Source organism: Onychostruthus taczanowskii, unplaced genomic scaffold (assembly GCF_017590055.1).
Source record: "Onychostruthus taczanowskii isolate IOZ18803 unplaced genomic scaffold, ASM1759005v1 scaffold77, whole genome shotgun sequence".
Classification (NCBI taxonomy): Eukaryota; Metazoa; Chordata; class Aves; order Passeriformes; family Passeridae; genus Onychostruthus; species Onychostruthus taczanowskii.
The window spans coordinates 4,841,193-4,869,152 of NW_024505561.1; the positions used below are offsets into that span (position 1 = coordinate 4,841,193).

The window sequence follows — 27,960 nt, forward strand, 5'->3', positions numbered from 1 at the left end:
GAAGTTTCTTCCATTATTTTCCAAGCTTTCTGCTCAGTTTTCTATTTTCCCAAGTTGTGCTATAAGCTACCAAATGTTATTGCTTGCCTAAAGAGGTTTGGCAGTGTTTTGTTACTGAATTTTGCCAAAAGGAGCCAAGCATATGGTAACAGTTAATTTATTGGTTCTTCTAACCTCCAGGGAGCTCTTTACAGAGAGCATATTACCTTTTTATCTAACATATTTTAAATAAAAGAGCTGTTGACTTGAAATTTGATATACCAGTGTAGAGGCTAAACATTCAGTGCAGTTATGCTCAATTCAGTCTTGTTTAAGGGTAAGACTAAAAGTGTAAACATACAAGATTGAGCTAAGACTTCTTTCTTTTCATCTTTCAGAGAGGTGGGTCTCTTCTGTATAATTTCAGTGTGTGAGTTTAAATAAAAATATTGAAGAGATATTTTCTTGAGGAGAAAAATAAGCCCTACCTTTGTCTCAGAAGTCTTGGAGATCTCTTTCTTCACTTTTGTTTTAAAATATTCCTGGTATGTGCATTACCAAAGAATGCTAAAAGAAAGGAATATTTTTAATTTCTTTGTATGCAAGACCTACAGGCTTATTTGCTGGTTTGTGACTGTGCAGTTTTGTATAATTCTAATGGGAGAATTATTTGAGAGGTAACATTGCTAATAGTGTTGCTATGTGCTGTCTTGGAGTTGAATCTCATCCCTGATATTTGCAATCTCAAAATCACTCATCTACTACCTGCATTACAGGTAGCTGTGTATTTTTGGTTTTGTAACTGGGAGGTATTGTGAATCTTAGAAGGAAAGCTATGTGGATGTGCCGTTGTATTTTCAATGGGATACTTGGGGTAGATGGTGCCTTAAGTAAAAAAGATGTAATACTGATTTCTGTTTTTTCTTCAGAAGTATTCCAAGACTCAGATATTTTCCCCTGGATCTGTGTTGAGACTGCTCAGATGACTTTTTCTTTTATGATTATGGATGATTCTTTATGATTATGGATGATTCTTTAATATCTTTCACAGGCCATTCTTTTCTGTGTAATTACATGTGGTGCTTGGAGTTTGTTTTGGCTGTGGCTTCCCTTTAACATATATCTTCAAAGCCTGTAGTGTGAGAAAGACTGGGCAGGAAAGAACAGCACAGGACCTCGTTCTTTTGAAACCAGGGATGTTTACCCATGGACTTAGAAAGGAGATGACAGATCTTTATCCTGTCTCTCTGTGGTGTTTAGGAAAATTAGTCTTGCTGCAGTTAATAGTGAGATGACACAAATAAATTATTTGCATATTAAGTCCAGTTTAAAAAAAATGCTTCTAAAAAATCTGGGTTCCTAGGCTTTAAGCTTTTGTCTTTACCCCTGGGTGTTATGATATGTGTTTCTGAATCTCCTCTCTCTGGCATGATGGTGGCAGAGATGGTGACATACCTTGATGACACAGTAATGATTTTCTCTTGGCCCTGCTGCCCATTTTTCTACCAGATACTGAAATTTAAAGCAGGTCCTCATCTGGCTGCACCTAGCTGTTAGTGTTGGTAGACAACTTTACCCTGTTTGTTTCCTTGAGCCTAGTGAGAGCACTTTTCTTTAAATTCTTTCTTGCCTGCCCTGCTGCCTCCCCTGCAGCAAAGCCTTTATTCTTGTTACTTGTATCCTCAAATCACAATCATTTTATGATGCTTACTAATATTAAGTCCTCCTTATTCTTCTATTCACTGTGGGTTTTTTCTGTTCTTTGATCTTGGACATGACATGTCTGCCTCTACTACAGGCTGCCTCTTCCCAAGACTTAACACTTGTATTGAAGTGAACCTTTATGAGTAAATAGGCTCAGGGTGGAGCATAACTATTCCGAGATAAGGACTTTTGTGATTTAACCCCAGCCACCAACCATGAAGAGAATGACCTCTACCCTAGCCAAAATCAGCACACAAGGCTAGTGTCTCATCCAAGAATGTCCAGAGGGGTTGCAGTAAGTAATTTGCATTTTAGAAAAATTATGTTGGGTATAAACAAGGAAACTTTGGGCTGAGGGAGAACGTGGATATTGTCTATGGATTCCCTCAGCCGGTGAGTGCACAGGAAGGAGTGGGGCTGAAGGCAAAGTTGTGAAAACCAGTTTTGAACATATTTTTTAGGTATCCTCTTTCAGCTGCAATACACTACAGCTGAAAGTGTATTTCAAAAATATTTTGGATCTTCCTCATGTTTGTACAACAATTTTACTTCACATTTTAGCATTTCTGTTCAAAATTAGTTTTTTTCAGTCAAATATCCTAATGTTTTTTTTAAGCATCCTTTTGGATCACATGCAATTTGTTTATTCATGCTTGTTTATAGAATGTTTCTATTCTCAGAAAAACGTATGTGTATTGGGTTAATAAGTATTACAGTATCATCTATGTGTAATTATATTCATTAAATAATAATTGGATGTATAAAAGGTAATGCTTAAAGGAAATTTTTTCCATAGCATTATAAAATGTACTTGTATAGTACATTTTAATATATTATGTTATTTATATATTTAGGATATTTATTCTTTTCCTTGTTGATTACTGAACTGCACTGATTAGTGCTAATTGTCTGGGCAAAAAGGAAAGGAAGGAGATGGAACTTACAGTTAAGTACATTGTAGAAGTGTAACTATATTCTTAGGCTTTTCTTAGACCTTATTTAACTTTCTACTGTTTATCATTGAATATTGGACTGGATGGATATTTAGGCAAGTCAGTACAGCCATTTTTATGTCCCCATTCTGTATTGATCCATGATTATGCTAAAATAAACATCATCAATAAGGTTTATCCCACCTGCACAGCCTGGCTTCTCTAATTCCAACCTTAGCAGAAAACTTAGTGAGCAAAAGTTTTTGTATTAGTACTGAGAATAAGGCACTAGCTGTTACAAATTTTTTGTCCTTCACATTCAACCCTAGTTTAATAATTCTCAAATTCCTTCTTTCAGGTCTGATGTATATAACTTTAGCAAAGTTGGAAGCCCCTACACATTTTTTTTATACTGTCTTTCTTCTCTTTACTCGTGAGACCATAATATGAACAATGGCAGATGTTTTATTAAAAGGATGAAAATACATAGATGGCAATAGATATTTACCAACTTTTGAATATGTATCACTCTTAAATTATTAGATGCCTGTGTTTCTGTGGCTGAGAGTTGTAGTGCCTAAGTAATGTAAAAAAATATAGCTGAGCATTACCTAAAGGTAGTTCAGCCAATTTCAGGTCTAACTCATTGTGAGAGGTACCTTTCTCTTTGCATTAGTTAGGAAGGGAAAAGATGGTTAATATTAGGTGCTGAAAGCTCAGTGGTGTGAGTGCCGGATGTGAGCTGGAAGTGTAGGGGGTGATGTATGGAAGGTAATGAGAGTCACTGAGCTCTGCTATGTGCTGTAATTGTCTAGACATGACGTACGAGTGCTCGTTGGAGATAGGCATGTTTTATGTTATCTAATATAATTTTTAATGAACTTTTGGGGGTTTTGTCATCTGCTATGTTTTTTTTCTTTAACTGAACAGAATTAGTGGCATTAATCTGTTTCATAGGAGTCTAGTGCAGAAGAAACAGAGAACAAAGCTTTAGAATCTGTGAAATATGCCACATTTCTTACATGTAGTGGGGGGAAGTAGCTGTGACATTGCCTGCTGGAAACTGGCTTGAGTACTTCTAGCCAAATGCTGTAATCACATTTACCCGTGTTTTGGTAGATACATCATTGATACCTGTGTTGTCACCCAGCACTAGTTCTTGTGCAGGTAGTTTAAAAAGCCAGGCCCTGTCTAGAAAAACATAGAGTTCCAAATGAATCCCAGCACTTGGCCAGCTTCTGTTTCTTACATTATGGCACATAGGATGGCTAGCAAGGAAAATCTGGTCATCCTTTTTCAGGACTGTGGACCATCCTGAATGTGCATTCTATGTATTGTCTGAATTAAATCTCTTATAGAGGAGAAAGCACAACAGAAAAACATGATCAATACAGCTTTATTCCCAAACTGATTTCATTGGCATGAGATGGTTAAGCTCTTGGATGGACTCTTGGTTCTGCTGCAACAAGTTTGTGGGAGGTGATAAACTCTGTGTGATGGCTGAGCTCTTGCAATAATCTGGAACTCTACTGAAATCTGGTGCAAGCTTTGTGTTTTCCAAGATGCACAAAAACATAAGTGTAATTCTATTTTAAATAATATGCCTTTGGGATATTGCATATCTGACAGGCTTTGGAGAGACCAGGTCAAATCATGAGTCCTACAAAGTGTGGCAGAAATTCCATACTTCTGGCAATACAATCTGGTTAGCTCCAAGGGGACTGGCAGATCAAAAGGGTGAGACCTAAATGAAACTGTAAACCACAGCAAAGACAGCATTCAATACACAGCTCTTAACAAAAATCTCAAAAATATTTTTGGAGGTGGTGTTCTCTAAAAAGGTGCTTTCAGTTTGGCCTAAGGTTGGGAGTTGTATTTTGGTTAGCTAGTATAATTTAAAATTTTTCCTTAGTTTGCACATTGTATTCCTTGTGGACCTTAAAGAAGGCCAGTGTTCTTGCCCTCTGTGCTGTTGCCAAATTTCCTCAGAGATGGCTTTATTCTGATGTCTTTCCTTGTCCCTTGGCTGTAGTAGTTGCTATGTGCTATCTTGTCTCTCAATCTTGATAGTGTGCCTCCTTTAGTAAGTTCAGCAGGTACTGAAAAGTTTCACTATATTGGGTTTTAAAAATTTTGTTCTTTAAGGAAACACTGTATTTCAGTTTGTTGTTAGTGCCTGTGGGTCAGATGTGTATCTCTGAATGAGATAGGTTAACGTGGTTTTTTGGATTAAGTTTGTAAATTAGTGATAGTTGAGGAAATGGCAACCTGTTCAAAAGGTTATCTAAAAAGATTGAGGCAGCTCAGGCCATGACTTTTTCAAAATGGAATTTAAAAATTTGATTGTAAAATATGCGTTTTCTCCTCCACAATTGCTGAAAAATTTTTCAAATATGCGTCACTTCACAGTATTTTCTTTGCTTTCAGCTGGCAGGAGCTGGTAGGTATTAAACACTTCCTAACATAACTTTTGTTGTGCAACTAAATAAGAGGAGTTGAGCTTGAATTTAAATGTCAGAGGGTGGGTTGTTTTTTTTTTTTTTTTTTTCTCCCTTTAGTATCTAGACTAAATACTGAATTTAGGAATTTGAGAGAATGCAATTGCAGAAATTGTCACTAAGATAACAGTATCTTCATGGGAATAAAGGATTATTCAAAAACTAATCTAGCTGTCATTAGAGAGTGTACCAGTACAAGTGTACCATCTTCTTCATGATGAGGAGCTCATACTCTCACTTTATGTATTTGACTTTTTATTAGATTTAGTCTAGTCTTGTGAACTGAATGTCCATTTGTGACTGGAGTGTGCTGGGTGCAGCTCTGGAACCGGTTTCTGCCTTGCTTCATCACAAAGGGGCCTGATTTGCACGTCCCAAGACCATTCTGCAGTGTGATCCGAAGCAATCAAAGTGCAGGTGGTTGGGATAAATTTGATTTGCGAACTCCTCCTGATCTGAGGTACAGCACTGATAGTATCACAGCCCCTGTATATTGTCCTGTTACTTCCGAGTTATCATACTCTCCGGAACTTCTGTTACAAAAGGGGCTGAATAACTGAAATTCTGAAAGAAGGGATGACAGATTAAAGCACTAAAGCACCTGTTTTGATTCAGGTTTACAGCTCTTAGTGGCAATTGAGCTCAAGATCGGTAGGCAGATTTCTCTACTGAGATGAGTATAGCAAACCTAGCATGAAGTTTGCCTGGATGTTTCAAAAAAGAGAGCATGGAAAGTAGTCTTATATGTAGAAGTAAAATTGGATTATTTCCTTATCAAACTTACATGTAATTTTTAATCACTTCACCTCATTTTCATATTAGTAGCTTAGCATTTCCTTCTGCCTATTTTTAATGGGGACAGCAAACCTTTAATATTCTAAACTTAATACAAAGTGAAAAATAGCACATGATTACTGGGAAGAGCCCTTTTTTGAATGGAGGTGTAGGAAACAGACCGCCCAACAGGCAGCTACGTCCCAACTTCATCATGTTATAGGAAAGTACATAACTGCTACTGGATGACGTTAACAGAGGAGCTTTAGTCCTCTCTACTCCATCACAGTGGCTTCTTCTGAAGCTCTTTACACATAAAAGAAAGTGAGGTAATTATTGTAAGACTATTCTTAAATATCTGCACAATTAGTTTCTTTGCTTAAGGAAATAAGGGAAAAATTGTATAGGAAAAGATCTTTACTGTTTTCCTTTTACAGAGTAAATGATTATTATTAGTTTTGCCAACTGCTAAATTTCTCTTAAAAAAGTAAAAAATCAATGTTTTGGAAAACAACAAAGTTATGAAATGAAACACTTCAGTTGGAGGAGAAACAGCCCCAACTTTTTTGATGACAAACAGATTTTTAGATTTTTCTCTCAATAACAGTTGTTAGCACGTACAAGTCAGTATTGTTGACTGATCTGATTAAAAGCACCTGCTTGCAGGTGGTTCCTCCTTTGGTAAATAAAAGATGGTTGAAAAAACAGATTAGACACACAGACTTGTAAATTACACTAAAAATAAATGTTTTTTCCTCTGTACTTGTGAACACTTGATTTGATTGCTCCTTGCTGCTTATTTCACAAATGCTTGCAATGAGACAAATAGCAGGATCTCTTATCCAGCATTAATGCTTGTGATGTTTGCTTTTTGCAACAGAAACCAAATAATAAAGTAGGCCCTAACATGTCATAGGAGAGCAAACCAGTTTCAGATATATTTTACATTTATTTATTTGAAATTTTCAAGGTATGCTGTTGCCTGCTGATGTACTGGGCAGTCTGACGCTTTTCTGAAACTGAGAGGTCTTGGGCTCTTCTGGCAGCTCCCAGGGTTACTGTGTTTCCTGCAGTTTACTAATGCTAAGTGCATAGAAGTTTCCCGGCAGTAGGATCAAGTGCCAAAACTTTTTGTCCCAAAGAATGCAAACCTGAGTCTCCATGAATTGTCTGAGCCTCCATGAATCTCTCATTCCTTCCTACCATCAGCAGGATAAGGGTGGTGGGTTCCCCAGGGCTTACCTGGGCCCTGGCTCTTTCTCTTGAGAGATGGAAGGTGGATGTGACCCCCCACAGACTGAGGAAGACTGACAGCATGGATCTTTGATTCTTTGAACATGCACTCTGCAAACATGACTTTGTTATATCAAGACAGGCAATAACAGCAGTCCTACTTCATTTATCTGATAGATTTAAAGCTACAAGAGTCACGAAAGATCTTTCAAGAAGCTTAGAATTGTTGTTTGCTTGTATGTTTGGGGGATAATTTCTTGTTAAGACTGTGGAGACAGCTTTGGCCGAGGAGCCCCTCGTTCCTTGCCCCTGCCAGGCTGCTGAGGATGCTGGCTGTAAAGCATTTGGCTTAGGGTGTCTCTCTTTGCAGGACCCAAGCCCTGCATGTTTAGAGACCTCCACAGGGGAAGCAGCTTAGCCAGGGTGAGCTAAGTTCTTTGCAAGATTATTAGTTAAATAGACATGAAAGGCATTGAGTCATACCCTTAGGTCTGGGCAGATAAATTCACCCTAGATTTATAAGTGTTTTTCTGGCCCTCATCTGGGTTTCACTGCTGAGGTTTTTGTTGGTCACTGCATTGCAGGCTCTTATGTCAGTGCAAATGGCTCAAAAAGCTTCTGTTAAAGGAAAAGGGAATATCCAGATGTATGCTGTTCTGAATCAAAGCACAGTGCACTCCATAGCATCCTTTTAAAGCATTGCTTTTTATTTTATAGTTTACCTTCCATATAATTTCTTTTTTTCCTGTGGTCACTATTCAAATAGAGTATAGGTTATAAATATGCATATTTGTTCTTGATCTCAATGTGATATGTAAGAAAATGTAATGTAAAACCTTTTTGATAGAACTGTTGAGTAATTCTTTCAGCCTTTGTCTGATCAGCTGGCACACAGGCTGGTAGAGGTTATTATTTTATATGACATATGAAGAACTATAATTTAGTCTAATGATGGTATATTTTCATATTCACAGTGAAAAGGGTACCTGTATATGTATGCACATATAAAGCAGGAAGAAGGAGAACCTATTTTAATGTAAAAGGGCACATGATATGTATAGATAGACCAGTCTGAATATATGTAGAAAATGTGCGTGAATAGATACAGAAAATACTTCAAATTGCTGAATAAAACATTCCCAGATTCTTAGGTTCCTTGCACTTAATTTTTGGTTCTTAAAATAATCCTGTGAAAGTGCTGCTTTTATCTTTTCTGTGTGATGATGAACTTTTATGTTGGAAAGTGTTGAAAGTACTCAGATACTAAAGCTTAGATTTGTGTTTTGTTTGGCAGTACACTTCTGTTTAGAATTCTTTTAATCTATCCATTCCCTGCTTTTATATTCATCTGATAGCTGAAGGTTCTCTGAAGGATATTTCTTTGCATATGAACTTATTAAACCAATAATGCTCAAAAGTGTGATATTTACTTCCCTTTTTTAGTTTTTTTTGGTTTTTTTTTTTGGTGGTTTGTGAGTTTATTTTTAGGATTTTTTTCATTGCAAGATGGGCTCTTATGTGAGTTGTTTAATTTCTATTTGCCTTTCTTGTTTTTTTTTTTTGGAGGGGTGGGGGGAGGGCAGGGAAAATAAGAAACAATTTATATGGTAGATCTAAAGTTTCATTAAAATTGCTTATGCCCTGTCCCAGGCATTTTAAGTGGGCCATCTGTCTAAACATCTCTGCATTTTTTTCTGATCATTTCCTCGACTTATTCATGAGCCATGGGAGGGCTCCTTTGTAGTCTCCATGTAGCTGGTTCAGTCTACCCCCACTGAATACATCTATGTGCTTGCATAACATATCTTTTCACAGTGCTGGAAATTCTCTGAACTTGGTTCAGATGAATGGCCCACTTTCTGAAGGTCTTTTTTTCTCCCTTTGCAAGATTTGTATGCAGAAACTGACCTTGGTGGCTACAGAATCCAGCACATTATTCTTGATCATTTTACAGGCCACCTGCTGTGAAAGTTATGATGAAGGATTTCTTAATGATTCTTTGACCATTAACATTGTTTTAAGTCAATATTTCACTTTTATTTAACTGCTGAATAGGTAATTGCACAATTGAAAACCAGCTTTATGGAGTGTCACATAATGTGGTTTTCAAGCGCTTGTAATCTTTCAAACGGGAGGATTTGTTATGATAGTTTGGGATTTCTCTGTTTACATAAAGTATTATGCAGCAAAAATATCAGAAGTGAAGAGGAATTTGTGTTTTCCACCTCAGCATTAGAAGACATATTTTGAATTGGAAGTATTAAAATCTATACTCAATTTTTTGATCCTTTAGGAGCTGGTAACATCCTAACTCATTTACATTGTCAGTGGTAATAGGGAGAGGGAAGTTTATTTGCCACAAACTGCAGAAAATTGTAGTTTTTATTGAGTTCCTTCTATCTGATTGATTGGTGACAATCAAAATGGCCAGGGCAGAGTTATTACTTGATTTGCTTTTGTGAGTGTCTGTTTTCTTTCATTGCTTGTTTTTGACTAGAATAGATAATAGTTTAATGTGTTCCATGAGCACAGTAAGTATGTGTCGACCTAAAATTTTTAGCAGTTGTCTGCTTTTCCTCACTGAAAAGTTGCAAAGAAACCAGGAGCTTTGGTTGCTGTGTTATTCTCAAGTGTCTTCTTCTACACACGACATTTAGGGGTAAAAGGGACATAATACATTTCTACACAGACTACATCTCTAGTTGAACAAACAGCAGTAGAGCTTGCTAACTAGCCAGCAAATGCTGCTGTTTTTCTTGTTGTGTTGCTTACATGCTTTTGTAATTGGTGCTTTGGAGTAAAGCCTTTATGACTTAAAGCCAGGCCATCACTCTTCAGCTGTGTTCCTGTGCTTGTGATGATTCCCCTTAGAAGGCAATTTGGAGTGGAGAGGTTCAGAACTGCCCATTTTAGTGTGGAAGGAGTTTATAGCCCCCTTCTCCACCCATCTCCTGTTGTTGTGACTGCAGTGCTGCCTTTGTGCTCTCTCTGTCCTTTTGTGTGTAATGCTCCTGGCAAGGATCAGCAGCTCACAGTTCTCCGTGGCCCTGCTCCCCATCCACCTGGCACTCATCTTGCTGTGAAACTTGTGTTTCTTCCTGCACCCAGTGATCTTTATAGGCAAATGAAGTAATTTTATTGGATGATATGTCATTTGCCAAAACTGGGAGAAAAAAATGAGGGCATGTTGAACCCTAGGAAAGACATACTGTGTGGACTCTGAATCTAGGGTTGGAAGGAAAGTGCCTAATGTTTTTTGTTTTTTTTTTTTTTTTTTTTTTTTTTTTTTTTTTTTTTTTGTGATAGCAAAAATTGCACTATTTTTATTTTCAGTGGGATTATTTTTTCTGTGAATACAATATGTTGGATTTAAGCCTATTATGTAGAATTTTAAAAGTTCTATATTTCGAGAGTAGCCAGAAGTTTGGGGAATTTTCTGTGAACTAGTGTGAAATATATTTAGAGTTCAGATGCTTTCTTTGGGAGCACTTAAAAGTCTTCTCAGCTAAGGGAGCAACCTTGGCCAAGAACAAATACAATTTCCCATGCACTCGGATGCACTCGGATTAAAAAAAACCCAAAACACCACAAAACAACAGAAAACCCCACAACAAATCTCGTTTCCTAGCCTGGCAGAAACTTCTGAATTTCTAAAGCAGTTCATGAACATGAGCAACTTCGTTTTCATATTCAACAAACGTAGACTTTGATCCTTACTTTTGGACTTTGTAATCCTTATTTATATGAACATTCCCTACCCACAAATCCTATCAAAATGGAGTCTACTACAAGATAATTTCTTTGAAAGGAATTTGGTTTAATGAAGAAATAGGATTGTCATGAGCTAATGTAAGTATATGTTCTAGCCAGTGTGAGTTATAGTTAAAAAGCACAGGCAAAGCTGATTAGCAAAGTTGAAAAATGTCCCTGTGCAAAGGGATCTAGCAATTCCAGAAAGGAAGTACAACTTGCTGTATATTTGATGCAGCTCTGGACCGTGCCCTCCTGGCCACTGGTGTTGCAGAGAGGAGTTATGTGGCTGTTTGAAACCCAGGCAAAGCAGTGATGATAGTCATGCCTTTCAAGATGCATGCATCCTGTTTGGAGATACACTTGACAAAGCTCAGCAAGACAGGACTGAACAAAAATAATCCCTGCTGGAGAACAAGGCTGTCTTTCCTTTGATGGCCAGCAGCCAGATTCATGAGGTCACTTCCAGTCAAATGCAATATGAAGAAGGGCTGTGCCAGCAAGGCTGTAAGGAATCTCATGACACCAGTGGAGCAGATCTACTAAGCTGAGTTTGTGATGTGGTCCTGGTTCTAATGTAAGAAATATGAAGTTGCTATAAACTGTGAAATCCTGTTGGTTGTTGCAGTGGAGTGTCGTGGAGAACTTAACCAGGTGCTGCCTGTATTCCTCCTTTCTGGTGCTCTGATACCAGGAAGTGCAATGAAAACATCTCTCAGTTTGCTGCCTGCTACCTGTGCAGGAAATTCCTCTTCCTCTTCTTCAGGAACTCCTGTGTCTGTCACGTTTCCTATCAGCCAGTCTAAATGTTTGGTGACATACAGGAATTCCAATGTGAGTTGCTGAGAAATGACATTGCACCCAATAAACCATAGAAAACTCCTCAGATTTATTGTTTTGACAATTGTCACTATATTAAATGTGAAAGGTGATGCTTGACATCGTTAGCACAGGAACAGGTTGTTTTCAATATCTGTCTTGTGAACTTTTAGGGTAGTGATAGAGGTGAGCTAAGGTGTTTGGTGAAATTTGATGTAGGCCTTACTTGGGTTGCATCCAGAAGTAACTAAGGATTAGTATGCATCTATTTGTGTCTGATATATTTAGCATTTCCATTTCCCCTTTTCAGGCACATGGCAAGGCACAATTTTTGGAAACTCCTTGCCTCATTAAATACTTAAACTTGTGCTTTCTTAAGTTTCAGGTATCTAAAAATCTAAAGTTCTTAAAATAGTTGTTAAAATACTTGGCAAGTCAGCATATTATCCTTGGCTTGGACAGATAATTTCTCCTCCTGTGACCTCTAGAGGCCCCACAGGTGCTTCTCCCCATTGATTCCACAGGAAGTCTGAGCACTCTTTTTGAGGGCATGTGGTTCACTGGTCACCTGAATCCTCTGAAGGATGCACGTGGCATAATGTGTTTACAGGTAGACTCTGCAGGCTGCAATAAAAGGTGTAGTAAGTGCTGTAATGTACAATAGATTATTGTTATAGCAGAAACGATCCTTAAAACAGACATAAAGGTGATAAAATTATTATCCCTACAGATTTCTTACAGAAAAATCTAAATATGTAAGACTCAATGTGGAAGAAAAACTATACCAAAATGTGGTTTTGTTTTAATGGAGTGTAAATCACACCTTCCTGCCTTCCCTTTCGGCCACGTGGTGCATGCTCATGGTAATACATGGTGACCACTCATTAGAAAAGTTGTAGTATACTTTTGGACACCAGTTGTTATGGCAAAGTGGAAGAGACTCGAGAAGTTAGAATGAGGAAATGGAGAATGAATATACATTTGAATAAAATAGCTGAAAATTGCATGTTTCACTCTGAATTTTGAACAATGGAGGCTCAAGTTCTCATTCCCTTGCTGCCAGGTGTGTGCTTTTTTAAGTTGAAAAGATTCAGGTTTCCTGTGTTACTTGATAAATGGTGCAGCCACAGAATGCTGCAGGAATCGGTGTAATCCTCCATGTGGGCTGTGATGATACATCATTATTTTTTCAGTATGCTTGAAGGGCTCTGTGGATGAGATACTTAAAAATGTATACGAGTTATAAAATTACTTGTATTACTTGTTTGGCTGAATCTTTTGTCTGTAATTGACTTTTAATTAAGGATTACTGAGAATGAGATTAAAGAAATAATGATTATATTTTGCCCTTGAAAAGACTGCTCCAGTTAGCACTGTTGCTATTCTCCGGCCAACCCACTTTCTCATCTGCTTTTCATCTTGTTTGAGCTAATTCTGCAGCAAGTGCTGGCTGCATTCAAGGGCCTCCTATAACTTTATCAGCATACCCAGTGTGTCAAGGCAAATCTAGAAAGAAAGTAAGAGTGTATTTTCTCCTTATATGCTGTTTGACAGAAAAATGTATTTAGTATATATTTTTTTTGGGTATGCTCTCCAACTGTGTCTATAGATTAACGATATTTTTATCCTTCAGGACTATCCTATGAGGCAAGTGCTTCTGGTTAACTTGGGAGAAGCATGAAATCTCTGTTAAAAATTTTTCTTCTTTCTGTTTCTTTTTTAGAATTCCTATTGCTAAATCAAAGAGAAGTAGCTGGGAGCTCTCTGTGCATCTAGGAGATGGAATTTACCCAGTTGCAGTTTCAAAGCATGGCTCATCATTTTCTGTAAGTTCTGCTCATTTTCTAGGAAATTCAGTGCATTGAGTCAGTATATATATTATTCTTGACACCTGCTAAAATTCTCCATCTTTTCTTTGACTGAGGATAGATGTGTGATTTGTCTTTAGTAGGCTTTGCTGTTACTTAGCAAACAAAACTCTTGACAGTTAAATAGTGCTAGTGTTATGACATATTTCTGATATTCTGATATTTATGAGATATTTCTCAGAGCTCATGCCTGTGGAACATTTTTGTGTATAATTGTTTATTAAATTAGTTTCTAAATTATTCTGTTTAGTGTCTTGTTTGGAAGTAGCATCTTATACTCCACTGTAAATATATGAGAGCAAGAAAACAAATGCAATGTTGACAAAAATTGCATTACCTTAAGCTAGTGTGTAGGAAAACAAATCAAAGATCCAAGCCAATTGAATAAGCAATCGTACTGGAATGGCATTATTCTGCGCTCTGTGGTAGACCTGTATGTGGTCATAGTAAAATGCCAGTGTTTCAGGATGTGCTTATTCACTTCAGATGAATGCATATAAACTTTTGTTTTTTACAAATGTTCTAAGGTAATTGCTTAAGCACTTAATGTTGTCAGCATGAAAGGCAGAAGGACAGACCATGACAGTAGAAGAACAGTAATGCTGGCTGTAATTCAGCCGTTCAATAGAATAAAGCCAAGACACAAGCTGGTTGAAGTATTAAGAAGATAAATTTGTAGGGAGACCTAATTTTTATGTCTGTTAATGGTGATTCCACAACCGAAATGAGACATTTTTTTTAAATTGGCAGTTGAGTGGTATAGTATTTGTTGACTCTTAGGTAAAAGGTTTCAAAAGGGTCTTAATAAGGTGGATTTTCTTAGAATGGCAGTGACATACCTACTCACTAAATTGTTGTTTCAGAAGCAAAGGCCAAGTCTGCATGCAGTTTTTAAAATCTACATAATACTCCTGACAGGCATCCTGTGAACTTGGATGCAGCCCATTCAAACAGAACACCTCTGTCAGATTTCAGCCCCGTTTAGAGTTGGGCTGGGACTGGCTTGTGTGACAGAGACAGCCCTTCCCGGGAGCAGTCATTGCCCTCAGCCTTTCCACCTTTTTGTTGCAGCACAAGAGTTGCCTGCCGCTGTGGGGGTAGCCTTGCTGTGAGTGTTGCGTAGGCCCTGGCTGCTGTGTGTTCAGAGATCTAATTCCCATAGTTAGACTTCTCCAAACCAGGGAGCTGTTTAGCACAGCCAATTACAAAAGCATACATCTGCATACGTTCACACATTTTGAGAGATTTTCTTGAGTCCAAACCTGTCTCTCACTTTAAATGGAACTGCTAACAGTTGTGATGTCTTGCAACAGTATGATAATTACAGCTAGTATAAACCAGTGTGACAAGGTGTATGTGGAGTCTGATTTTTGATCATTTGGTTTGTTATTCAAACAATAACAAATGTGAAAGTTCCTTCTCATATCTTTGTGTCCCTACAGTAAATTACTGCTTTTACCTTCTCCTGCTAGGCAGAGAAGCAGGAGCATCCCTCAGTGTCAAAGAGTGGGTGCCTATGCATTAGGTGTGCCAGTTTAGAACTGGCTGTGTGCCTAAAAGCCTGGGTCAGAGGGATTTGTGACAATTGCTTTTGCATTTTATTTCCACCCTAACCATGCCTGTATACTTGGGGAAATATAAGTAATATAAGTAATATAAATTTATTTCACCTGGTGAAATAAATGACATCAGAGAAGTCTGTTTCACTTAAAACATATACCTGTAAAGACACAGTGTATTAAAAATTGCACCTGAGCTTAGTTATGTAAAAAGCAGGTAACTATTTTTTAATAGCAGGGTTGTTTAGAGTTAAACTTACTTTTATTGTTACTGGATAAATAGCAGAGGACATGTTATTCTTCATCAGTAATTTTCTTTTTCCTGATGTTCTCCTGTGATTGTGGTGCAGATAAGAGCTTATAGTAAATACAGCGCCGTCAAAAATCTGAATTGTTATTCAAAACTTTACAATGGAAAACCAACTGCCTTCAGACTTCAAGGAAGACAAGTCAAGACTAGGAATGAGAAATGTTGTTTCTGATCAGGAGGTGTAACATACCATCAGGAAAAAAAGGGGAAATTCCAAGCTTGCTTTATTAACTTTTCTGTCAGAAACACAAGCCTCACTTTTTGAACTTCTGCATTTAAGTTTTTTGCTATTAAGTTGGTGTGACACAGGCTCCTGCCTTTGTAGGTTGTGTCCCCTCATGGCTTGTGAGGAGGATAGCTGAATCTGCGGTGCAGTTACGCAGCCCAGCGGGAGGGCCACCTCCACATTCCCCTTCAGAAGTTTACTCGCGCTGCAAACTGCGCTTTGCACAGCGGCATTCGCATCCTGATTTACTCTGTTTACCACAGGGACCCTTCCAGCAGTGACTCCTTGTTTTTGCCGTAACTCTGCTGCTCTCCCCAGCCCCAGCTCCGAGCAGCCGGCTGCGCCGCGCTTCCCGCGGCTCCCAGCGGATCCCTCTGCAGCATCTTGGGCTACGGGTCATCTCTCGTTTTCTTCCTTGAGCAGGAGATTCCCGATGAATTGTGCGGTGTTAGCTGCTCTTCGCTGCTCTTTATTTTTCAGAATTTTGAGTTTTGAAACCATCTGTTTTTAACTGTTTTGTTTGTAACAGAGGTCCGTGATGGGGGCTGGCTTTAGGCCACTTCAGCAGCCTTGCTTCCCAGAACTGAAGGATTTAAAGTATAAGTGGTCAGCAAGTGTGAACGATGCTCTTTGCCTTAAGCACTGCAAACCAAGTAACTTGGTTTTTATTCTGAAGTCAGCAACATGTATACTAGTACTTAAGTTTATATAAAATTATTATTAGAATTTTCAGTACCAGACAGTTGTTTCTGGTGATATCCTATCAACGTAGCAAGTGCTTTTGCAATTAAAAGATTCCAATGACCTGACTTGAGAAATAAAATTCAGCAGCTTTGGTGGGATCTGCTTGCTTGTGTACAAAGAACTTGCCAACTGAATTGATGTAAATGTCATTTATTCTTTTTTTCTTTGTTCTATGTATTAATTGCTAGAAGAATCTTTAAAGTAACTGCTTGTCATGTATACCACTTAGTTTTTCAGAGGACAGATGGTCAGATTCTTAGCTTTGATTAGTGTTCTTCTTATGCTTAAAATTTTTTCTCTTGCCAATTGATTTAAAGATCTTACAGTCAAGATTGCTGCTAAAATAGAATTTGAAGGAAGAATACCTTCCTTTACATGAGACAGTAACAAGCAATGAAAAACAGCAACAAGCAGCCCAGAAGCATCCCACCACCAGACTCTGGAATCTTTTGTGTACTTCAATTACAAAGAGGAGTCTTTCCCTTTTTGGATTTCCAATTGCTAGTCTGGGTATCAAATGTGTTTATTTTATGTTTTCATTGGTTGAGATTTGCTATTGAAGGTTGGAGTCTGTTCTTCCTTTACAAAACTCGACTGTTCTGCAGGGTATTGAAGGGTGGGAGAGACAAAATCAAATGGGAACTTCAAAATATTGAGGAAACTTGGTTAGCTGTGTGGTTTCTTTGCAGTGTATGAATATGGCCCTTCAAAACCACATGTCAGCCACCAAGGATGGTCTAAATCCATGTGATGGTGGCATTGTTTATTCATAGGATGGTTTGAGTTGGAAGGGACCTTAAAGGTCATTTAGTTCTAACCCTCCTTCCAGCCTAATTTTAGGTCAATGAGGAATTTCTAACTGTATTCTATCCAATAAACTTAATTCTTGAAAATCCTTTTGCCATTATCCGTTTTCTGATTATTTGCTACAGTGTAGGAATACTCTGCCCTGAGAATTCTTTGTTGATGATTTGCATGTTTTCTCTGCAAGTAGTTGTTCTTCTTTTTCATGTTTGAAAACAGTCCTTCCTGTTAGGGTTCTTCATCTCTGTAGTAAATGCAAACCTTCCCAGACCGGTTAGCCTCTTCTTCTCATCAGTTTAGTTGTCAAAGAATTTCCAGATGTTTTCAGTTATAAAGTAGCTTCTTATCATTGAAGTTGTTTATTTTTTATTTTTTTAAGCATAAGGTGTCATAGTTCAGAAGTTACTTTGGGCAAATGGAAATTCGATATATTTCCAGAGGGACCTGCATAGGTCAAATGCTGAATAAGAGGAATAGAGGAAGCTAAATTCCTTAATTCAGGTTGTTACTAGAATGGGCTACCATTTTCACAAAACATTGGATCACTTCCTCAACCCAAAGTTAAGAACAGATAAATGTAGTACAGATATGAAATCTCTAGAAAGATTTTTTTGAAGCTTGTTCAGTCCAGTTGGAAAGAAATGTTTTAAATAATTTTTAGGAAAAAACCCAGTGTTTTTCCCCTATCTTTTTCTTGAGAAGTAAAGAATTTATTAGATACCTGAGTGGGTGGAAAATCAGCCTGTGTACCTCTTAACATTTCTAAGAGAAAACCTATTGTATAGTACAAAATGCCAGCATAAAAATAAAATCTAAAGCATTACTGTCATCATTATTTTAATATATCCTATGTGGTCAATATAGAGTAGGTGCATGTTTATGTGAATGCTTTTTTTTAGTTAGTGAGTTTGTGTTTATCTAATTACAGTTAAGCTTTGACTTCAAATTCAAATATAATGAACATTTAATTTGGAGAACTTTGGTGTATTCATTTACTGTAAATTTCATGACTAACGGGTAAGTTTATTTGAAAACGACTTCAGGAAATATTTTCATTGTGTTCTAAGTTCTCTTTTGGGGGGAAGAAAGAATACCACCCAAAAATTAAATGGAAGTATGCAAAACATCAAGTGGAACAAGGAATAGTATAATGGAAAGTCAGAGTAATGATACAGAAAGTTGCTGTAAGCAAGCTTAGTTCACATTTAATTCCTTAAACACAGATGTGAATGGAGTAGGATAGTAATTCAGTGCATATTAAGTTTCTGTCTTTCCAGTAGTCCATGTAGAAAAATAACATTGCCCATCTATCACTATAAAATTATTAACCTTGTTAAGAGAATCAATAAAATGCCAGAATTATTATTACTAGTATTTAACTTTTCTGGTATGCTAATTGGTCACATGAAAGAAATATGAGTGCTGTATTAATAGGGATGAAAAGCAAATACCTGTAGAAATTAAAACAATAAGAGGGACAGCCAGTTGTAATACAAATTAACATATATCCCTAGAAGCAGTAGATGAAGACTTTTGGCTTGGACTAATTCTAAGTATATACTGTTGCATGTTATATATTTGAAATAAACTATATTGTTGTTCCCATGTCCAGTACTAGTTTGAATGAAAGGGAAGTGCATGTCTAAAGACACTAGTGGGTGGGGCAAGATCTGTTAGATAATCCTTACAGGTGTAAAGCAGAGAACTTTCCCTGCCTTTTTCCACATGGTTTGCATTGTTGTAAACCTATATTGTCATATACCTACTTCCAGTCTTAGTTCAGGTTCAAATCTGGAGCATTTTCTGTTTGTAAGATCTGTGTATTGTGTATAATGTCACTTCAATGCAGTATGCATAATCTAGTGCTGTGGTGAGAGCAAAACCCCCAATTTCCATGCTTGCAAAGCACTGGCTATAGTAGTCATGCTCCTGCTTGTTGATGGACTCTCTGCCTTTACATGTCCTGCATTCCTTTTTCCATAGTGACAGATTTACTGTAAGGGTGGAGGTTGCCCTATCCTATCCTGGTGGTGTGGGGACAGGTGCTCCTGGGAGCCAAGCACTTTGCACTTGAATGTTTCAACCTGAGGAGAGCATCGATCCCTGAATTTTGACTCTGTGGCAACTGCTTTAATTGCTACATTTCTGTGACTGCTGACATTGTGTTTTTTTAATGAAAGTGGCCTTGGCCTCAGTATCTTGTGAACTCAATGCTTCTGGTATGCATTTCCACTCTGCCCCATTGAATATCTCAGAAAGTTTAAGTGCTGGGATCCTTTACATGTAATAGAGGTAAATACTGAGTATACTTGTATAGTATTTGTATGTACTTAGGTGTGTTTTTGTACTAAGCCAGAGGAGAACTCGCAGAGTGTGTCTGGATTGTACAGTTTTTTAAATGCCATGCCAGTTTAGCACTAAGTATTTGATATACATATTTGCTTTGTACAGAGAGATTTTTGGCATGGCTTTGTATGTCTCAGATTAGTTTGTTCACACTGTACTCCATAAACATATAGAGAAAATACCTACAGGGTTGGGAATTAAAATTACTTGAGTAATGCATTCACTGTGTGGCTTTAAATATGCTCTTCCTGCTGTGTCAGAGCCGTGTAATAGCTTGGTTATCGTAGTTTTTGGAGATTTGTAGTTGTGCTAAAAACTCACAACAACATGGTCTGGCAATGGTATGTAGCCTACAAGACATTTCTAAAAATGTCCAATTTCTAAAAAGAAAATGCAATGAAAAGTCTGAAATGATAAAATGCAAAATGTTTTAAAAGCAGGCATGGTCAGTTTGGATGTATATTTTCCTTGTGTTAGAATCAGACTTCACTGCTTTAAAATATATTCCTTAGTAGTCAGAGGAGGAATTAGGTTTTTATAATGATTAATTTAAAATTACCTAACAAAGAGTTTTACCCACACAGGTGGCTTCATAGCATGAATTCCTGTGGTATGAAAATAGAGACTATGTTCTTTCATTGGTAATGATCTAGTGGTTCCAGGAATGGCAGTGAACAGTAAAATAAAATATAAATTAAAGCTGTGTAACAATACAGAGCAGTAACATACCATTTTCCTTCTTCAGGAAGTCATGTTTCTGGCATACATGTTTCATTTGATGTGTCCTCTCAGCCTTCAGTCTTCCTGTGGTTTTTTGGTGTAAGACTGAAACACCTTGAGGCGTGGGTGCTGCTTCAATTTATTTGTGTGCCATGCGCACTTGACATCCTGCAGCACAATATTCATATAAAGATTTTCTAATTTCTAAAAGCAGTGCTTGCATGAACATTACTTGGATGCATTTCTTTACACTGATTTCTCATCCAACAAAACTGGAAAGAAAATACCCAACCAACTCCTTCCTGCACCCAGAAACGCCTCCAACATCGCAACCCCTCTTCCCAAATTTTGTAGAATGAATAGATTAAAAAATGTTGTGAGCTCCTCCTGCTGGTTCAGCAGAAGCAATAGTTGCATTTAAAAGAATGCTAATATAGTGTTAAGAGCCTGGCTTATTACCACAAAAGCCATAGTTAACTCTGCAGCTCCTGGATGCTGCTTCAGCTTTAATTCCATTCTCTGAGCAAATTTTAGCACATTTAATATTCAGTATAAGACTCTTTTTGGGGATCTCTTGATGCTTTGATGCAAGGAGGAACTACAAAGTCATTACTGTTTTGAGTTCCTTTCTTAGCTCTAAATTTCTTTGCTGCTTTTTTCCCCCTCCTTTAATTTTTAAGTAAGCCAGACTATTAAAATTACTTAAATGTAGCTTTTATGGCTTATGAAAAATAGTGCTCCTGTCGTGGATAGATGTGCGTCAGCTGTGACTAAATGTTTTGATGTAGTCTTCTCAAAAGATAGACTAGAAGAGCTTTCCTTTGAAATATGTGAAGCAGTTTTAGACACAGCTTCTCAGATGGATCTAATTAGTCTTTCATACAGACTGGATGTCCGTTTGTTGCAGCTCAATTCTCATTTCATTCACCCATAACTAGAAACACCTCGCTTCAAACGTGTTTCTTCAAAGAAAGAAGGGTTTAGGGTTCCGTGTTTTACTGCTTTTTGATGTTGGTTTCCCTTTAACTGAGAAGACCTTATGTTTATACAACTGTTATTATTAAGAAAACATAGCTTTGTTCATGAGAGTTCATTTGGTATCCATGTTGGCTATTGGTGGCAGTCGGAGATCTGTGGAATAGATCTTGCTGTACAAGACTAGTGGGACAGCTGTATGGCTGGCTATTAAGCTTGTTGTAACAAAGATTTGAATGCAAGCAGGACAGTCTAATAAGACTATGGAATCTGGTTTGTGGGGAGATGAAAATGAAGATTAGAGTACAAATGTTTGGGCACATCGATGGATAGCAATCCTATTTGTTATTTATACACAGTATAATGTCACCCAAGAGACACTGTGCTCTGTTCCCTATTTAGGATATGTTTGCATGGCACAGTTTAGTGCAGCACAAAGGAGCCTGTGCTGACTAACCTAGTTTGGGCAGTGCTGCATTAATGCTGCTGTACTGCTCCTAGTTGGAATAACTTGTTAAGAGCTGGCACTTGCAACTCTGTGTAACAGTGCGTTGTGCCGTGTTGTGATGCTTCTACAATAAAGAATATAATTAAAACTGTAGTGGGAAGTGTCTGATCAGTGTGATACTTGGATACAGCTGTGGCTGATCTTCAAGGAAAATGAGTGGAAGGCAAGATGGCAGATGCTTTGCTCGTGTCTATGGCTGCTTTGTGGTCATGGTGTCATTTAGTGGAGTTGGCAGGAACAGACTGGTGGTGCTGGCTTTACTTCTCTGCTTTCCAGAAACGTAGCTGAGCCTGGACATTGCTATTCACCTCATATCGTCCCTGTGAAAGGAAGGGCAGTCCAGCTTCAGATGGGTGGCACCTAGGACACGTTGATAAGAGATGGAGTGGGCTGCAAGCAGACTCACATTGGCGGAACTGGCTGGTCTGCAGGGCTGTCTCTTGGGTCCCTGTTACTTGTGCACATCAGTAACTCCACCACACTTTAGTATTTGCTAGGAACCACTTACTGTAGTACCTCTTCCTGCCCTGTGCCTTGCCCAGTCATTTGCCTCTCACCATGTCACCCTCCTTTTTTTCAGTCTTCTGTCCATGGAACCATCACATTCCCCATTTGTCCTGCCAGAAAGCAGGACTGGGTCTGCTGTGTATTCACTCACAGCTTGGCCAGTCTAGCTGTTGAGTGACAACCAAATTGCCCTTGTCTGTCCAAGAGCTGAATGGAAGCACACACTTTGTCCACTGTGCTGCTTTTCATTTTCATAAAACTTAAAGGAATTTTGATATGTCTGGTTAATACTGACCAGTCAGTGGGTTCAGAAGTTGAGTGTGTGCTGGGAATTTTGAGGAGGGACATGCAAATAAACTGTGCATTTTGTTAGCCTCTTTTTCCTTTTGAGATCAGGCTAAAGGTAGTGCTACTCAAAGGGTTAACAGAGAAAACCAGGCTGTTTGGAATGCAGGAGGAGGGAAATTATTTTAAATTATTAACAATGAGTTGCATTTCTGTGGCTTATCAAGAATAGAAAAAGGAATCAGATTAAGTAGTCATAATCTATTGCCAATATTTGCTGTTCTGGAGAAAATCTACATATCTCAAGGATGTAAAGGAAATGTAAATGAATTGGAAACCAAAATAGATGTGTAGGTCCATAATTCTAGAATTATTTCAGGTCATGTTGTGTGCACCAGTGTGATGGATTGTTCGTGGCTGAACACTAGCTATTCACCAAGCTGCCCTATCACTTCCCCTATTCAGCTGGACAGGGCAGAGAGAATAAGATGGAAAACAACTCATAGGTTGAGATAAGGCAGTTAGGTAAAAAAAGTGACAAGTTGCACACATGCAAACAAAGGAAAAGACAAAAGTGTTATTCTTTGCTTTCCATCAGCAAGTGATGTCTGGCTACTTCTGGGAAGAATCCATTCCTAAAAGGTGATCATGCATTCAAAAGCTTCTGCCTGTTAACATATTTTTCCTTACTGCTACTAATGTGTCATTTTTCAAGTACTGCCTCTTTTGAATTTCTTTGCTCTGGTTTCATTCTTCTGATTAGTCCTAGTTTCCATTCCTCAGTTGTCTTGCCTGGTTCATGCTCATTGTCTGGCTAGTCCGAGTCTCCCCTTTGGAATTCCACAATTAGCAATTAGTCTTTGTTTCTCTTCTATAGAACCTTCTCCTAGCTGTGCCCTGCTCCACAGGCCTACAGGCTTTCATCCATGTATTGGTCCTTATTTTCCAGGGCCTCAGTGTTAGTTTTGCATGTCCCATTTCTTCTACCATACAGTCTTTGGTAGTTCTATTTCTAATATTGCTCTCTCATTCTTTAGGTAGTTCTCTCTTTACCCTCATCCTGTACTTCCAACTCCTTCTTCCTGAACAATCAGTGCATACTTCCCTTGCTTCCATTCTCTGAGATAGGCTTCATGTGTTTCTGTTGCCACTTCCATTTCTTTCCTCCATTTTTAGTCTTCTTGCTCAGTGAGTTCCCTCTGCCTCCTTACTTCTTGCTCCAAAGTTTTCTCTCCATCTTTTCCTCTCCACCTCCCTCCCAGACACATCTAATCTTTGTCCTAGCCTGCTTTCTCCAGTTATGGGGCCCTCAGTGTCCAGTTTTTGTTGTGTGGGGGTTGTTTATGCTGCTGCTTCTTCCTTTGCTGCTCAGCCCTAGCAGGTAATAGTCTTATTAGTTTTATGCTTGACCTGGAATTCTACAATCCAAACTCACAATTTCAATGGGAACCCGTGTTCCTCCCTAGTCTAGTATATGTTAAATGCAAGGAAGAATCTTCTAGACCTGTGGGTATGAAGTGTGGTGACCTACAGATATAAGTAGGATTTGCCTTTTGAAATGCATAGAACTTGCCCAAAATTATGCAGGTTATAGGGGAACGGTAGAGGTGCATTTCAACTGTTTCCCTTTCCAGGCAGATTTTCAAGCCTCCATTCTAAATCATAAAGTTATTTCAGCCTTACATAGAAAAGTCAATAAAATTTAGTAATTTGGCCAAAAATGTACTCTTGTTCTGTGTCAGAAATAGTGGCATATTTCTCTGTGAAATCTCTCCTCTCTGAAATCACTCCTGAATGACTGTTGAACCTAAATGGAATCCATCTGAGTTATAAGAAACTGAAAATGCAGTGTGGTAATGGACAACTTTGGTACTAAGGCTCTTCCCTTCCCCCTAATTCTGTAGCTGTGTCCCAGCCCCACGCCTTTTGGCAGGCTCTTCCTCTGCTTCTCCCATGCTCCTGTCTTCATTCCAACCTTGTCTTTCTGTTGTGGCTGCCCTCTTGTTTCCACCACCTAACCTCTATCAGCTGTTTCCTTTATTGCTGTAATCGCTGTGTATTTTCACACAGTGACCTCTTTGTCACTGTTGGAGCAGCCCAGCTGTTTGATGGCAACAGACTAGTTTGCATGCATAGTTTATCCTGTTTTAATTTAATATTTTCCCTTACCTGATAGAGGAGGAGGAAAATAACCATATCCCCTTTATATTAAGCCAAACTGGCATCTTGATTTTGGTGATGGTGAGGTTAGCATACTGTTAATTTATAACAAATATAATTTTGAATAACTTAGCTTCTTTTGTAGTACTTTTATCAAGAAAATTGTCAAAGGAATGGTGCATTGGTGGCAAATCATCATAATAAAAACACAGAATGGCTTGGGTTGAAAAGGGCCTTTAAAGATCTAGTTACACAACGACTCACCTGTTCCACAGGCAAGGACATCTTCCACTAGATCAGGTTGCTCAAAGCCCTATCCAGCCTGGCTTTGGACCAGCAGTAAATGAAGAGAAGGGTAGAGATTGAGAGATAGTATATCCAAATCTCAGAAAACTGGAAACCTGAGCTTCCTTTGTTTAACAGTTAAACGGACCAAGAGCAAAACCAGCCAGAATAAGATAGCAGCAACTTTCAAGATAAAAAGAGAAATAGATCCTATCCCTTACACAGCTAATGGGTTTTTCCTCTCCTTGGCAAAGGAAAACTTGCAGAAGTAGATGAGTTAATAGGAGCAGAGGGGAAAGAACCAAGGGATGGCCATTGTCAGTCACAATCAATCTATCAGTCTGAACAGCCAAAGTTTGTGGTGAGATAAAGTTGTACTGGCCTCTTACATGGACTATAGCTGCAATCCAAGGTGAACCATTGGTGATGTAGAATTGCTCAGGCTGACTGTGCAGACTACAAAACTTCATTACTTCTTTTATTGCAGTTTATATATAAAATCCCAATTCAAGAGATGTGGTTTTGCTTTGTAAAAATGTGCTTGAAAAAAATGAAATGCCATATGGCTGTAAGGATGAGTGCTTTATGAGTATTACAGAGTGGGATCTTTTGATCCTGTTGAAGAATTCACATTTCCTGACAGAAGCTGGTTCAATAGCTATGGGTGTGTCCCAGAAAACTCAACATTAGTAATGCTTTCCAGAATAGGTGGGAAATTGTTTTGAAAATGGTAGTGGGAAGTATGTTCAATGTTGCACAAAACTGTTATTTTTCAGTCATTTGGGACTATTAACGTGCTTTACGAGATCTGCCTGGCTTTCTAGGGATATTCTTCAGATGGAATTTTTTAATGGTCTCCATTAGTTTATCATTTTAACAAGTGTACAGATAGCTGGAGTGATTAACAGATGAAATGACTTTGGAGTATAAATTCTCATTTGGTCTTTGAGGTTATATTTCATCTCTGTTGTATGCCTTCCTAATTACAAGCATATTTCAATACTTACAGTTAGAATTTTAAAGTTGAATAATAAAATATAAATTTTATTATTCAGCTTCTCCAGATTGGAATTAAAAACAACATGGGCTGACATGTATTATTTCTTCAAAATCTGATAATGTATTTTCTTTCTCATTTAAGCTCAATTATATTTAAAAAATATTAAAGCAATAATTGTTTTAAGCCGCATGGCGAAGTTCGGTGTATTTTTCAGTTAAACTATAGTTGGTTGGATTGTTTTGGTTTGTTTTGTTTTTTTCCTTTTCTTGTTAAAACAACATTATCCTCTGTTGCACTTGCAGTGGAACATAGCAGTTCATCTCTGAACCTGCATCAGTGTGTCCTGTCATTGGTGGCAGCACCGAAGAAAGCTCAGTGCAAATTTTCCAGTTTTGTCTTGTCCTCAAGAAATGTCTGAATAATAAATAAAAAGTACAGGAAACTGTTGGAACAAAATGATTTAGGTACAGCTTTGTGACTTCAGATAATCTCAGAGTGTATCTTAGCTGTGCTGGATTTTTTTCTTGTGAGGTAGTGTCATTAAAACCCAATCTGTGCAAAGCACGTAGAAGATTAATTAACATTGGGAAGAAAAAAGATGTCTGAGCCTTTCACCTGTAAGGTACCCTTTATCTCCAGCTGAGTTTGCCAGTCTTTAATGCTATTTGTCATCTTACCCAACAGGTATTTTGATATTTTTTCCCATGGTACCTTTTATGGCTTTTATGGTACTTTGAATGGCTTCTGTAATGCCAATACCATGTATTAGAGTATTATCCTCTCACACTGGAGGCTTCAAAACAAGGCACATTCATTTAACTGGTGTATACTCCATTTTAGAAACAATTAATTTAAGGGAGCATTGAGAAAGGTAAAATGTCTATTCCCAGTTTAAGGATGTTGTATATACAGATTTGTGTAAGGCCTGTCTGTTACAATGATTTTTATGTAACTGTTCTTTACAGCAAGGGTGTTGCTCATTATTTTCTGCTAAATCAAACACACACAAGGATAGTTCTACATACAGCTTTGCTGTGGTGTTATGGTGCACACTCGTGGGTGCTCTTTACCTATGCAAGGAGCCATCTTGGCTTCTGCTGTAGGATTGTAAGGAATGAAATGGGTTATGTAGACAAGGACTCCTTTAATGAATGGTGATCATTATGGGCAGGATGGACCTGTCTGGCTGCTTCTAAATGTGAAGTAATTTAATTTTTTGTTAATGGTAAAGCTATTATATGATTTGCAATAAAGGAATGGTGGGATCATTCTCTTTGTGCTTATATTTTACGTTGATGCTTCTTTTGTGATATTTACATGAATATTCAACTTTTACCTTTACATTTTTGGTATATGTATTTAAGTGCATACTTATAAGTGTACACATTGTATTTAATGATATTTTAGCACATTATTGAAAAAGCATAGCGTTATTGAGATACATTTTCATAGTATCTTAAATCTCTCAATCAGGGAGAACTGATTTTTTTTGGTATGCCTTTTTTTCCTGGTTGCACCTTTTGACCTTCCTTAAGGAAATACATTTTGTCTGAGCAATCTCTTGGGTTTAGATAACCTTGAGCTTCAGTGCTTGTAGGAATCTGAGCTGCATGCTGTCCTTTAACTTCTTATCATAAGCACAGTCTGCTTCTCCTTGTTCCACTGTAAGGCATCTGTATTTAAAATAGTAGGGATAATCTCCATTTTGATTACGTACATTCAAGGTTAAAAAAGTTATGGTTGCAGTATATCTTACTTTAAAAAAGTGATTTTTGCAAGTCTCAGGATAGGATAAGACATAACAATTTTTATTTTTCTGGGACTAAGATTTTTGTTTCTGTGAATTTAATGATTATACAGTTTTATTAGCTCATTCTGCATTATATTGCTGTACAGAGGAAATAGGGCTTTTACAGATGTGAGCTATTGACAGTTTAGGTATCAGATCTGACACAATGAAATGGCTTATTAGGA

At 37.8% G+C, this 27,960-nt stretch overlaps 1 protein-coding gene across 2 annotated transcripts in view; it reads left to right on the forward strand.

Moving 5' to 3' along the window:
* The window catches only part of PCCA (propionyl-CoA carboxylase subunit alpha), a 269,931-nt gene that overhangs the window by 150,436 nt on the left and 91,535 nt on the right, over positions 1–27,960 (forward strand). For both annotated transcript variants that reach the window (XM_041423356.1, XM_041423355.1), the window contains one exon: positions 13,413–13,515. In XM_041423356.1, coding sequence (XP_041279290.1) covers positions 13,413–13,515 — 103 coding nt within the window. The remainder of the gene's footprint in view (positions 1–13,412; positions 13,516–27,960) is intronic.